The sequence below is a fragment of the Mercenaria mercenaria genome, chromosome 19, assembly GCF_021730395.1.
Source record: "Mercenaria mercenaria strain notata chromosome 19, MADL_Memer_1, whole genome shotgun sequence".
Classification (NCBI taxonomy): domain Eukaryota; kingdom Metazoa; phylum Mollusca; class Bivalvia; order Venerida; family Veneridae; genus Mercenaria; species Mercenaria mercenaria.
This window is the reverse complement of record NC_069379.1, coordinates 40847818-40863866: the sequence shown is the minus strand read 5'-3', so window position 1 is coordinate 40863866 and position 16049 is coordinate 40847818. Positions and strand designations below refer to the sequence as shown.

General features: G+C 33.1%; 1 protein-coding gene across 1 annotated transcript; it reads left to right on the top strand.

Moving 5' to 3' along the window:
• Nucleotides 1-353: 353 nt before the first annotated feature.
• LOC123542531 (receptor-type tyrosine-protein phosphatase alpha-like) lies at nucleotides 354-6094 on the top strand. The gene is made up of 5 exons (XM_053531694.1): nucleotides 354-509; nucleotides 778-906; nucleotides 1345-1505; nucleotides 3287-3422; nucleotides 4344-6094. The coding sequence occupies exons 3-5, from the start codon at nucleotides 1351-1353 to the stop codon at nucleotides 4425-4427; spliced, it is 375 nt and encodes a 124-aa protein (XP_053387669.1). The 5' UTR covers nucleotides 354-509; nucleotides 778-906; nucleotides 1345-1350; the 3' UTR covers nucleotides 4428-6094.
• The last annotated feature ends 9955 nt before the right edge of the window (nucleotides 6095-16049 follow it).

Here is a 16049-nt window from a genome sequence, read left to right as displayed (position 1 = left end):
AAAATATAAAAAGATACTAATGAATTATTCGCCATTTAATTTGTTGTGTTAAGAGTAACACCGACACAATTTAGCTTATTTGGAGAATGTTCCAGTTTTTTTTATGGCAGAGGACGACCCCAGGTGTCCCCGCCCCACCTCTAGCACTGCTGTAGGCTTGCTTTGGGGCATCAGGGCAGAACCATCTACATTCTGTTTGCCAGCTTGATGGCATCCACACATGAAGAATTCCACACTAAAAGCGAGAATTCGAACCAATATCGGCGAGATAAATTTCAAATTGAGTCGTTGAGATATTTGTATATGTCAATATCTTAAAGAGAATACCGAAATAAATCATGCGTACTCAATGAAAGAATGTTATTTTGAAACAGAGTTTCAGGACTAAGAACCGATTCCTCGTTGCACAAACTCCATTATCAAATACCGTTGAGGATTTTCTTACGGTGATTGTGCAGGAAAAGGTATCTTGTATTGTTGCCCTGGAACCAAATTTGAACGGAAATAAAGTGAGTACATACTACAGTTTTAGTATTCTGTGTGTAATGAATTATCTGAAGTAAATTCGACTAAAAAATCCTTCACTATGTCATTGAAATTGAAATTGAATTTTCATTAATATTAGTTATAATGTAAGTAAAATTGATTATAATGTAAGTAAAGGTTGACTATTATGTAAGTAAAGATTAATGTGTGACTAATTATAAAACAAAGTACCTGAAATATAAATCAATGTTAACTTTTACATATAATGCCGTTGGATATAATTTCCGATAGACAGTCGGCACTTACTATCCTGATCACACTCAACCACTTAAAGTCGGATCCTGTACTGTTCAGTCTGAACAGGAAGAATGCACGGATCAGTATGTACAGAGGAAGCTAAAAATATTGCATCAAGGAAAAGTAAGTACTGTAACATGTATCTTTACACACTTAATAGTAGAGATGTATCTTTAATTAAAAATTTAGGATCCTTTATAGTGTAGATTAAGGAATAAAACTGTGGACCTCCCTTTTAGAAAGATATTTCTGTCCAACGATCTTCCAACGTCGTCAGTACATTTCTCAGTTATGCCAGTATTACACTTGGCCAGGGATGCCTAGAGGATAAAAAACTTGGTTTCGATTTATCATAATTTCCATTATATTTTTGCAGTCAAAATATTTCCAGAAAAGTCTAGAAAAGCTGATGGTTGTGCTGATAAGTGCATAATATGACCGGAAAATAAGTCATTGGTTTTATCACAGACATTAAACCACAATGCTACTTACTGGTTAATACCGTTAATAGTTGGTATATCATACACAATTATGTATTTATTCACATACCTTTATGTACAGTCAAGAATGCAAGAAGTTACAGTCACACATATTCAATTTACAAAATGGATTGAAAGGCAGAAAACTCCAGACGACCCAAAGATGTTCATGCGTTTTGTGAAAGATGTAGAAGAGAAGTGCGACGCAGATAACAAGGAAAGACCCATTTTGGTTCATTGTTTGTGAGTAAACATGTTGAACAAGACTGATTTTGCGAAGAATGTTTGAATTATCACTTATAATGGTGTTGATAATTATCCCAATTTTCATCTATTTATCGAAAGAAATTGTACACTGTAATATATTTCACTTTAAAAGTATCAAACATATATTCAAATAATATCTGTCTTTGACTTCAAACGTGAGTCATATTAACTCGAGATATGTAGAATTGCAGAAACGGAGCACATTTTGTATACGTAAAGGGTGAATAACTGTTAAACGACTGATGTTTTGTTGATTTTTCCCTTTCCATTTGTGCAAAGTATTTATCGTAGGAGGGCCTGTTTCAGTGACTGACCTGTTTCAGTGACCTTCTGAAAATCTACTGCCATTTCCAAGTGCAATATTTTAGGCAACTAATTATAGTAGGGTTGTTAACAGTAACATTTAAGCTTTTGATATGCTCAAAGAAAATGTTGCACTGACAATGATGAGACATTTTTCTTATTACTTTTTTATGCTCTCAAATTCTGATCAAGCTCTTTGGTTATAAGGAACATTTTGATTTATTTCCTGTTCTGATGGAAATATCATCTGCTTTCTGTCTGATTTTTTGTTTGGAGATAGAATATTCTAACAATTACTTTTAGGAAATATACAGCTTTGAAATCCATGATTGACTTAATTATATCTGCCAGAAATTGTAGCCAATCTGAAAAATGACAACTAACTTTCGCTTCTGATACTGTTGACATGAGGTGGCCAGTTTTTCCATATTTTAACAAATAAAATAAACAGCATCTTGTCGAATAATACAACACAGTATGTTTGAATATTACCAACACATGTGCATAATAATTTCCAGTCTTCGAACCCCAACCCCTTATAATTTATAGAATATTTATGCCGCATAACCAGTATATCTGTTTTGCTCTATTGTGGACGCATTGGTCGAGAGGGCTAAGACGCTTTTCTACGGAGGTAAAGGCCCCTGGTTCGAATCCCGGCTACTCCCATTGCGGTGTGTCCTTGGGCAAAGCACTTTATCACGATTGCCTCACTCGACCCAGCTGTCAATGGGTACCAGCACACTGTTCTTAATATAGGGTCGCAGAAAAGCTCTATAGAGCTTATGTTAATTGTTTCACCAAGCGACGGTAAATAAAACTTACCTTTGAACAAGGGCTAACATTGTTTTTACTTTGTTTCTTGATCAGTTCGTGAAAGTTCACATTGACAAAAGGCCAATTACAGCCTACCCTGGCTAGTTAAGAAATACGGTAGGGGTCACTGAAACATGTCCCACAGAAAATCTGTAAGGCAGATTAGGGTTGGTTGTGAAAAACAGTACCAAAAAGTTTTGCTGAAAGATTTTCCACTCTATTTTACATTATCTGAATTGGGGAAAGGCTACACTATAGTCATCCATAAATGAGACTAGTTCTTCTCAAAGAATTTATCAAATTCTTTCAGTGGTTTCTTAGGGTTACTGAAACTGGTACCTCGAGGATATATTATAAAAACAGCCTAAAATTTGCATTTTTATATACATTATATACTAACTGACTTGCAAATACTCATTAAAATTTTTGATATATAAAATTAGAAACACATTCTCCCGGATATCTTTTCAAGCAAAAATATGTGTTGAATAGAGTTCATTTTGCACAACATATGGCTCGGCTATTTTATATAAAAAATCTTAATAACATACATGTACTAAATACTAAAGATGCTTTTGTTATATTAGTAGCTTATGCAGAATTACAAGTTTATGCTAAATAATGTATCTTCTTCGAAGGACTGGTGCTGAGAAGAGTGGACTTTTCTGTGTTGTTTCCATACTTTTGGAGAAAATACAACTTGAGCAAGAAATAAGCGTGGTGAACACAGTGCGTCAAGTCAAGAACAGGCGGCACAAGTCTATACCTAATAAAGTAAGTTCAAAGATTAGGTACTGCGGCAATTAAATGTCAGTTGTGCGGAAATAGATATTATTATATTGTTATAAAACAATGTCAAGCCGAAAACTTTACTATGTATTTAGATTGTTATATCTTTGGTTCTGTATATTTTTGTTTCTATCAATGTAGGGGAATCTAAGGTCGTTTATTTCGGATCACTTGCCCATTACTGATGAGCACCCGAAATCTTGCTTGGGGGTAAAATTCTTCATGTCAGGATGCCATCCAGATGGCTTACGACAGGTCGATGATTCTACCCAGGTGACGGACCATGCCTGATATAATGCCCGGTAGAGCATCTGTAATATTTCGCCAGAAAGTCAACATATGACTCAAACTGAGTCGGTGTGACTGTTAGCAACAAAAATAAACATTTTCACAATATTGAGTCGGTGTGACTGTTAGCAACAAAAATAAACATTTTCACAATATTTCAACTAGTAGAACCACTGACATTATGAATGCATTTACGAATCTGCATTTTAACCCAACATTAATTCTAACACGATCTATTTCATTTTCCTATTAAAGAAGGCTGAAAACAGTGAATTATTATACAACAAGTCACTGTTCTGACGTCACAATTATTACGTCATAGCGCCAAACGGCATAGCGGCGCGCTGGAAAAGAAACCGATTGAACGGGGAAATATATAATGAATGTCGTCAAGCATGTACTTTTAAGTCCTTGGTAACGTGTTAGAATCGAAATAATATATCTCATTTAGTGATTTGCTCTTGAATAAAATCATTGTTTGTCGTTCAGATGCGTATTAGTATATCCTTCGCATCTGAACTCCAAACAATGAGGTATTCAGCGACAAATCACTTAATGAGATATATTATTTCTTAAGCATTTATTTGCTCTTTTCTGATGTCATATGCTTTATTTCAGGAGCAGTATATTTTCTGCCACCAGTGTTTAGACGAGTATCTACATACTTTTGATACATACGCAAATTTTTGCCTTGAGAGGTAGTGATTCTTCAGAATTGAACTCAGAGACGTGTATATAAAACACTGAAATATTGTAACACTTTTGTATATATGGACCGGCTTTGTTTAAGGACTTGAATCATATAGCGATAATGTAATGGTGATAATATGCTACATATAGAAGAGGGGCTACGAAAGAAAACCATAGAGAACAGGCGAATATATGCTAGATGTTTTCAAGAATGTACATAATATGTTTATATCTCGTGTTACAATCGAAGTGATGTATCTAAAACAATGACTTTCACTAGTGAATATAATCATGGTCTTTCACATGCATATTATTACATCACACGATCTGCGCACTTCGCATCTGAACTCCAAACAATAACTTTCTTTAGCTACAAAATTACGGTTTGGGATATTTTATTTCATAAATTACACATTTCATGCTGAAGAGGACCATATGTATAATTTTATGCTATACACACAAAAGGAGTCAATATTGGACAATTATGGAAAATAAGAGAGAAAGAGTAAACACAAACGACTTTTGTGATGTAATACACTTACTGATATCGTTAATGAAATGTAAATATGTTGAGTGAAAACAGTTGCTGTATTATAAATATATATTAATTCTGTCTGAGGTTTTGGTTTTGTATTTGTAGGAAAGTGACGTTGTAAATAGTAAAATGTATGTGTTTTAACATGTCATGTCATACATTTCGTACACATAATATTTGTCATAGTTATTTGCGTCGAAAACTGTATTTTGTGTACTTTATTTGGTGATGTTACTAAAACACTTTTTATATGCATATACAGGTATCTACCGTGCTCCTGTAGTTATATAGCATCATAGCTAGTAAGGTTAACTGTAATCAATTACCGACTGTCTGTGGGATTTTTATCGAAAAAAGTATTTTGGCTTCAACATATTGTAAAAAAAAAGAATCTGGCTCCCAATTCGCTGACAAAAACTTTTCCGGTTCTGGGTCAAAATGAAAAAGAACAATTCTATTACTGTGCTCGCCATTTTTCTTCGCTTTTAAACTGCTTTCAATAACTTATGACTGATTGTTTCCTTTTCGTTTACATGAGTATAAACAACATTATGACTTCCTTCAAATTGACGAGTCCCGCTGGCGATTTTTGAATGATTTGCATCCGTGTAAACGCGTAACATTCAGTTCTTATATTTACAATTCAATAGTCGCTTACTGCAAAGATATGAGGTTTCCTTAAAAAATGTGAAACAATCATGATAGATATTCTTCTATCGATTTTTATACAAGTAGCTCAAACAGCCAGAAAGATCCGTCTTCGTTAAATTGCATTTTTCCTCAGATAAAAAAAAATCAAGAATATGTTTATACCCAATCAAAAATAATTAAAAAAACTGGTTCAGATTTAATCTTTACCGTGAACTTTTGGTAACAACTAAATGTAATTTTTAATTTGTTATTGTCGATTTTCAAAACAATTTTGAACGACGCCACTTTGATTTGATCTCGCGAAAGGGTCACCCGTGACACTGTTGCACCAGTGTTGTTTTAAGAAAGAAAACCCTATTTTCATTATATTAAAATGCACAATAAACATACATGTAACTACATATCTTTACATAACACTATTTTTTCATTATTTATAAACACTGCAGAATAAGAGTGCAAGTTCGATTAGAAGTGTTAAAGTTATATTATATAATTTTGACTGCATTATGTTATATTGTTGTGTCAGTTTATGAACTATAACCTGTACAGTATACAGTGACGTTGGAGCGATGATTGTGGGTGTCCATTGCAAGCGGCATACTACTCCCAGTTAAAATTGGAGACTAAACTAGAAAAGAATGCGTGACGTGAATCTGCAGTTGTTCTTAGAGCTGTAGCTATGCAGGAAAGATATTCTAAAACTACCCTGAACTAGATTTGCTTAAATAAAACAATCTGTCGACAGAAAAATGCAATGGCAAATCATTTTTAAAAGTATAACCATACAATTATGATCTAAATATCATATGGAAACGTCACATTTCCATTGATTAATTCTTAAAGGTTAAATGCAGCAATCATAGTTCATTATAATTAAGCAAGTTGTGAATTTAGTGCAATTAGGTACTCTGTCCCGTTCTGAATTCAATTTGATGTCTCCGACAATAAGGTCAAATGGTTATACAGCAAGTCAAATGATACATGATAAATATATCCCGAAATGAATAGAATGTCAATGATAATATAACATTCTCAATCTATGCCCACAAAACACAAATGGGAGAAAATACAAAACTATGCTGTTTTATAAGACACCTCATATAAAGTTTCAACAATTTCTTCTAATCAGATAAAAGAAATCGACATTATTCTTTATTATAGGAAAATCTATTAGACGATCCTTAGAAAGGTAGAACGCCACCCAGCAAAGTAACATCAAACTCGGTTTGATTGAGTTCATAAAAATTGCAACACCTCTTATGCCTTCATTCCGCCAAGTACCTTCCCCGATACAGATACCTCTAGTATTCCAGGAAATGTACATTTTCCTATGGCAGCAGGAGATGTTCTTAGAGTTTATCTATTTCCTGGTACAAAAAATATTATCCTTATTTTTAATCGAGTCCTTGAGATACAAATGGTAACAAGGATCCAAAAGGCCTTGTTTCTAAGTAAGTAAGTCGGTGACTAAATATCAACTATTGTAAGCAGTTGTCACCAATTAGTCTTAAATATATCACATAACAAATAAAATGACATCATTAATGTAATTGCAGATACAAGCTCTGTATTGGAGTTTAAAACTTCAATTAACTCTAAAAATTTGTTTGTTTTTTTCTGTTTCATAAAATTCTATATCCTTTTTATCTATTTTCTGTTACTCCTGACCTTAAGTAGTCTTAAATTGTAGTGCAAAAAAGCTTTACAGTTTTGTACATACCACAATTTATGACAAGAGGATGATGTTAATTTTGAGCTTTAATCTACACATGCAAACAAACATTAGTACCGCATTTAACAAAAGATCTGATTTCTCTTCTCTAAATTATAGATCATCATTCTGGCTCTTTTAGATGTTATTATGTAGGGTCCGTTAGGAATAACTTTTCTTTTTTTCAGTCTTTATTCTGACAGAACTGCCGGGTGGAATTCAATCAGATGTGGCTAGAACATGTTCTAGCTCTAAGGATTCAAAATTGTAAAAAGCTATAAAGAATTTTAATATTTCGTTTGCATAACTATTCTTTCCATATTAACACATTGTGGCCTATTTCACGAATTCCTTCGTGTAAACCAGTGGAAATATAACGACAAATTTTACCTTGATAAAATCATTGTTTTGAAGTGCATATATTAATATTCAACTAATCCTAAATCATGAAACATTACAGCAATGTATGCATGTTTGTGTAAATGACTGACATGTATAAAAATGTACATATACAAAGTAGAAACAACGAGGATCAAATAAACGAACAAAGCAACATGAAACACTGCTTTTGAACGATCAGTGGCAGTACCTTGCGGAGTTTAAACTAGATAATACTGCACGTCAGAATCACTTTAAACTCATACTATATTCCAAATTTATCCCTGCCAGGCGAATCTGATAGCAGCATGTGGTAGACTTGAAGACTAGAATTTGTAAAGCTCATTGTAACTGAACCACTTTTATTCTTGACATGTCTTTTTGCCCAATCTGTCGTACTGTTTCCATTGTGTGCATACAAATAAACAGGAAACTTAGAATTTAAACAAACTCATCTAATGTGCGTCATAAATTACTTTACATCATCAAAAAGTTACCGTGTTTCCTGCATTCCAGTCAGGTCCTCGGCGGACGCGTACACCAACGTAAAACATTGATGGTTCTAAATCTGAAAGAAAGAAAATATACAAGATTTGTAAGTATTCACCAAGCTGTACAGTATCAAAGACATCAAGACTGTGTACGTAGCATAATCTGGCTACAAGCTGCAAGAAATATTATGGTAATTATTTTAAACATTTACAAACATTCTGGACGGACTTAGATTTTGTGTCAAAGCTAATATATTAACGGAACATTTTATTGCCAAACACATACTTATCATATTTCATGTCTCTTACTTTTTTATCTACGAAACATTAAGATGCTAACACAAAACAATTAATTATTACACAGTATGCATGACGTTATACAAAGCCCCCACAGCGCTTACCTATCAATGCTGCCACAAATACAACATGACCAACTTTGCAAAAGAACATAATTCATTATTTTTATTTTCTTTCCTGCATAAGATCTTAAATATTAGACACGCTTGCCTTATTCATATGGAAAATATACAAAACCATTTCAGTATCAAACGATGTAAATCGGATACATCAAAGTTTTGATTTGGAGTGGCAGACGTCTCTGTACTGTAAAGGGAGATCACTGCATATGAGATTTAAACGCATGGTGCAAATTTAATGGTTGTAGTGACCATCTAAACAATAAAACAGTGTAACTGTCTTGAACTGGGGGCTCGATGGCCGAGTGGTTTAGGTCGCTTACCTCATATCACTTTCCCCTCACAGATGTAGGTTCGAGCCTCGCTTGGGGTGTTGAATAGCCATCCATCTAGCCTACGGAAGGTCAGTCGTTCCACCCAGGTGCCCGTCCGTGATGAAGGAATGCACAGAGGGGCACCTGGGGTCTTCTTCCATCATCAAAGCTGGAAAGTTGCAATATGTCCTATGAATTTGCCGGTGCGACATTACACCAAAGAACTCAATCATTACTTACCGCATTTTCTCCATTTCTTACTGCAATAGCCGGAAGTCGTTTGTGAATCGCTTGTCCCTGAGTTTTGTTTTGGACTACATTTACCTAAGTGTCCAAATGTTGTTCAGAGGATGTGAGCTTTGTTTTCTTCTCATCAGCCTTGAATGTAAATTGTTCTATGAAGTTATTTGCTTTAGCACTGTCCAACGACTGCTCAGTGTTTTCAAGTTTAGGCTTGCAGTGAACCGAATTGATAAACAGTACAGTTTCACGATGTAGTTCTTCAGCCATGTCTTGTTGCATCGCTTTTATATCTGCTAGTACGGATTCAACACGTTCAGCAACATTTTTCATCCTTGTTTCGTTTTCGGAATGTATGCTTTTGGCATCTGATACTACTTTAGCTTCTGCTTTGTCTAGATAATCATTCATCAGATTCCGGAAGAGTCTAATCTCTTCAAGAGCTTTCTCTAACAAATTGCTGCTCTCTTTTCTTTGATCTTGTGTTAATTTTATCGTTTCATCATTTCATCGTTTGCTTCTTTTCCAAGTACATTCAGCTTCTTTTCCATGCCTTTAAATGATTTCTCATAGCGTAGATTGTTTGATAGTTCTTTAATATACTCTGGTTTGCATGCATTGTGTTCCAAAACCATACAATCACCACATCCTACTTCTGAATGCTTTCTACAGAAAAATTTCACCTTTTCGTTATCATGTTTAGTGCAAATTTCTACATTTATTTTAGCCGTTTACTTATTGTACTGGTTAATCTCAGTTAAGATATGATTTGAACAGAATTTGGCCTTCAAATGATGTCCGAAGCAAACCTTACCCTTATATTTCTCACATTCGGTACATCCATTTGCACTGACAGTTAGATTTTCTCAAAGGTTCACAAGATCTTTCCTTTTCCCTATGGTCTTCTTCCTCAGTTCTGCGACCATCAAACTCCATGTTTTAAATGTTATGTACACTATTTCATATAAATGTAAGTCAAGTTATGTTTAAAAGTTAATCTGTCACTAAGGTTTATCTTAATCAGTGTACTGTGTATGCGGCGTGGATAGATCAATATAGTATGCAGTTTAAGTCTAGAATTGCGGTACTGTAGTCATATCTGTTCCTGAGAGATATTAGTTCGCCATTAGTGCCTAAGGTATACATAAAATGTTGAAAGAGAATACAGTTTCAAAATATCGTACGTTTCTTTGTGTATATTCGAAAATAAACAAGAAAACAGAATATCAGTTGATTTGATATTTGATAGATCTTTTATTATAATAAAAAAATTAAGTTAAAATTAATTTTGCTTGAGAACGCTTTCCTAAATGTTCAAAAGACATTGCCAATATCTCTGCAAATATATAATAGAAGTATTGATTAAAGGAGCGCATTGCACGTTCTTCACGTTATTTAACATGGATTACTACATATGACGATTATTTCACAATACAGACAAAGAAAAAACATCATAACACATGGATAAAGCAAACTTATACTGATACTATCATATCTAAAACTAAAAATACGGTTGCTGTGTATATGCGAAGACTGATAAATGAGCGAAATGTTGTGGAATCATGAAGATTTCAAACTAAATAAGGAAGGTTGATTTCAAATCAATGAGTTATAGCTGGGACAATAGCCTTAAAATGTAATATTGCAACGATTTAAATATACAGTGAAAGCAGGTTTCGAATTTTAGGATGCGAGCGGATGATGAAAAATAAGTTTCCATGACTAAATTACTGTACTTTCAAAGTTACTATACCTGCGACTATCGTTATCGGTTTTGCATAATATCATTGACCAAATACTTTTGTTGATGAACTAGTTAATTTAAAAAACAAACGTTCATAGTTTGACAGCACTATAACATGAACTTGTTTGCAGGACGGGCCTCCGGGGCCGAGTGGTTAAGGTCGCTGACTTCAAATCACTTTGCACCTCATCGATGTGGGTTCGAGCCTCACTCGGGACGTTGAATGCTTCATGTGAGGAAGCCATACAGCTTGCTTACGGAAGGTCGGTGGTTCTACCTAGGTGCCCTCTCGTGATGAAATAATGCACGGAGGGGCACATGGGGTCTTCTTCCACCATCAAAACTGAACTGAAAAGTCGCCATATGATATATAATTGTGTCGATGCGACCTTAAACCTAACAAAATAAATAAATATTTGCAACACAGTTCATAATAATACCAAAATCTACCCTAATTTTGCAAAAATAAGTGCTTCCATCAAATACGGTAGTTGAAATACATGTATATCGTACAATTACATGAGAATGTTATGTTTCGATCAAGTGCACTACCTCATAAAATAAATGTACTCAAGCATGTATCGTACTTCCTTGAAAATTTCTTTCAGACGATTTAAAGTCTTCTCTGGAACTGTTCGATGGAATCTAATCATAATTTGCTATTCAATGTCAATTTTTTTCAGATGAATGCCCTTATCCGAAATGGTCGGACTTTTGATACGTGTAAGGGGTTGAGTTGTTTTGCACAAATTAAGACATGACTTTACGCACATAGCTTTTGTTTCTATATCAAAAGCTTTGTATTGGACAATCAAAACTGTTGATAGAAGTCTATCATATCAGTTACATGTTTATATTAAGACTTAATATATCCATATCAAACGAATAATACCAAAACAAAACCTTTGACTGGTAAAAACGTCCATATTAGGAAAGGGCATATATAACTTTGACATTTGACAATGGATATTTTGGTCATTATAGCAACTTCATCTATAGAGACAGTGTATTTTTTCTTCTAATTTTACCCTCTACTTGTAAAAAGACTGTCTGATGGACAATTAAGTATTATGAACAGACAAAATAACATTTGGTTCTTATTCTGTTTCGTTTCCCGTTTCATAAAAAATCGTTTGCACGTTTAAATATATGCGGAATTTACATTTAATAATATAGCAAAATACAAATAATTTTCAGAATACACTGTATTTCTGACCGACCGTTGGTGAGCTGTATGTGTGTGTGTATGTGGGTGGGGGCGGGGTGGGGGGTGGGAGGGCAAGTGGTGGTTCTTTCTTGGACACATATTTCGGTCCTAATAATGTTAAATAAATGCAAGTTTTAGACGTTTTAGCTTACAATGAAATGGATAACCTTGAACTTTAATTCTTGATTAAAATGTTGATTGTAAAGGATAACTCAAGTGCAATACTAGGGGAGTTTAAACATGTTACATTTATCAGAACATAAACATAATTTAGCATGTTTATATGTACCTTTAACAATGGGTGCAGTTCTTCCTGGTTCGGACTTTTAAAACAATACATTTATACAAAAGTTGCGCAAGATTTTTTGAAGTGTTTGAATGATGATCTAAATACTGAAATTAAAGCAAGCCAAATAGATGTAAAAATCATTTGATATCTAAAATGATTTATGTATTTTATCTGTTGAAAATATTACAACACGCGATCGATCAGCTATAAAGGTAACATCGAGGATATTTCAAGGTGACAAATAAAAGGTAAGAATAAATATCTAGATATCTTAAAAATAGTTTTTGATATACTGCAAATATACGTTCAGTATTAATAATTATATATGCTTTCATTAATGCACATCTACTCATTTTTGCATCAACTTACTACACAAGTTAGCACAAGTAAAGGTAGCTCATTGTTAATTAATTGAAAACGGCATGAAACTTAAATAAATAAACAGATGATTTAGGTATACAGTGCAACCTATGAAAAGCAACACCCTTTGGAAGATACAAATATTGATTGTTAATATGTAGAGGTTGATGATGTTGTTATAGAAAGATTTAAGCTTAAAGAGAATTCCTATAGTTTTTTTTCTTTCATAGAATTTTTTTAAATTCACATATATGATAGGAAAATTTGTGCTGAAAACAATGAACAAATAAAAACAATAGGTCACCAGGCTTGTTTTTGTGAAAAATTGTTTTGAACACACCCACTGTTGCTGAAACTGCTAGCGATTTTTCAACATTTTCATAATTTTCTGCTTTTTTATAAATACCAACCAAAATATACATCAAGACAGCACAATAACGTTTTTTCTTTTTACAGATTTTACATATACTTATTGATATCATAGTCATATTTGTATACTCTATCCTTACAATAATGGTACAAATGAACAAAAAATTTGTTACATATTTACTTTTGTGAACTTTTTTCAGTGAAAATACCATAGTGAAGAATATTTTTTTAAATTTTGAAAAAATTCTTTCATAGAATTTTTTTCTATTTTTCTTGTGTATAGATAATTTATTGTGAGCATAAAAATGGCTAAAATTGTATGGGTCACCAGCTAAATTTTATGTTAAGACCGCTAGAATAAACACTGTTTCGACGGAAAATGGCGCGAACCCTGGCCAAATTGATTACATGTATGTCTGCTAGAAGTTAAAAACAAGTTTTAAAATTCTTAATCCTTCTATAATTGAATACAAAATATCTGAAAGGTGATATTGTCTTATCAGTACAAGTCAATTATCTTACATTATAGAACAACTCTGTCTTTGTACCAAAATGCGATTGTAAAACACAACCACAAAAGTAGCAAGATACCTGTCAGGCATGATACTTGTCAATACAACATAAACCAGTATCAACATTTGTTTACTGATAAAACTTATCAAAAATGTTATTTCATTCAAGATTCCTCATATTTAAGATTGTCTGTAACATGTTTCAACAATGTTGACTTCAGTTCAGTTTTCCATAGAAAGTGTCGGCTGCGCAGAAAGATGCGCATAAAAAACTATCGGAATTCCCTTTAAGAGAAGGCCGATCTTGAGAGGTTCTGGAGAGGTTGTACTGTATATATCATATTGTGCCAGAGAAATAACAACAACACGATCATTGTATTGAACTGTCTCGAGTTTGTTCAAGTGTTCGCGCTTAACTGCACAGTAGACTTCCGGCATTGAAAAACAGCCTGTTTATGTTATGAACTATTTTATGAATATTAGCTATCTTGATAAGACGTTTACATCATACAAGTTGTTTAAATGGTTTCACTTCATGTCTTCTTCTTGTACAGGTAATATTTGATATAATCCTAGATGAAGGTTTTTTTTTTGTTAAACAAATGTGTTTCATCGAAACTATGCATAATGAAATATATTCAAGGTCAAAATGACCAGGCGAGTTAGAAACTTATGGTTATGATGACCCTTTTTATTTGTTGCCTATTGTATTAAATCGTTTGAGAAAACTATTAGCACTAAGGATTGTTTCACTCTGAATTCGAAATTTTTTTAACATAATGTAAGACTTACACTAAGCCCTGTTTACACAAAGGAAACAGTTTATTTCTAGATGAAACTGTTGAGTGAGCACCGGCAATCAATTTCAAGCCTGTCTATGTTATGTCAATGTAATGACAAATAAGCTGTCTATGTAAGCCCTGATATACACATAGCACAGTCATGCTTCTAACAGTCCTTAAATTTTTTATTTGATTTGTTTCATATTTCTAGATAATTTTCAATACATTGACGCATATATATGGGAAGCATTGGTTATACTCTTTCCAGCAATAACTTTCTCAACATATTTTACATTGTGAAATTCTGTGCGTCTGTTTGTTGACAAATTTTACGACAAAAATATCTCACTTTCCCAAGGACATTAAATGATTTAATCTTTATACATTCGTTTTACGAAGTCCTAACCATTGCAGTAATTATACATGTCTTTTTCCATACTTAAGGTAAACATTGCATTGTTTGCATGAGATACCATGTACATAGTCACCTCAGCATTTAATGAAGGTTAAGCTAAATTGTCTCCATTTTTCAAGCTGAAATAACATTTTTCAGAAATTGGCATTTTCAATATTTTTTTTCAGACTGTGTACATTGATGCAGTTAGCTTCACATATATCTAAAATAGGTAGAGCCTGCTAGAAGTTTGTATGTAGTTTCAATGCCTATAACGACATACATTCTAATTCTCTAGGTAGGGAGGTCTAATAACGAATACGTGTTTGTTTCCTATCCATCTGGTCCTAATTTAGAGGAACAAATGCTGGTTTTAGTGTATACAATTTTTTTGTTGAAATTGTTTACCGATAAACTGTAAAACATGTATACTACATAAAATAACTTCCCTGAGTTAACTTCCCTATCTTTTGAAAGCATTAACCATTGTGTTAAACGCAATGTATACAGTTCTTAACGTGGATGAAATATAAGGTTTTCTTGCTCGTGAAATAGATATTTCATCCTCATGATTATCTTTTTAAAAGAAAGTAACATTTTTGTCACCTAGTTCTGGTTACAGTTGTGACAAATGCAAAAATAAATAAAGAAGTAAATAAATAGATAAACAAATACATAAATACATAAATGAATGAAAAACAAATAAATAGATAAATAAGTCAACAGAAAATTGGTAAGAAGGAAGCATAAGTTAACTTTGATATAAATTTAAAATAGTGTTAAAACGATAATACTTATCACGCAAAACCCGTCTATAAAAAGCGTGCGATAGCCCATATTCTTCCGGGTCCAGATTTAACAAAGTTTTGAAATTGTAGTTGCGTAGACTTTGGATATTTTGATTTAGGAGTTATTGTGGTTGAGCTGATAAAAGCTCTAGACTTTGGCATTTTTATTGATTTGTTTTGGATGGAATAAATTACCATTTGTGTTGGCTCTTCAATACCATTTTATTATTGCACTCTTCATGAATATATACCGAGATTGTCAAAGGTAACTTTTTTATATATGTTATAATACTACTTAAGTTGGACTATAACATTCAAGACTGCAATGTATATTAAAACGTATACTAGAATTTGACGTTTTACAATACAAATGCTGTTAAAAATTAGTATATTTGGAATATTAGAAAAGTAAAAATGCATCAATGTAAGTATGACATCAAATAAAAATGTGTC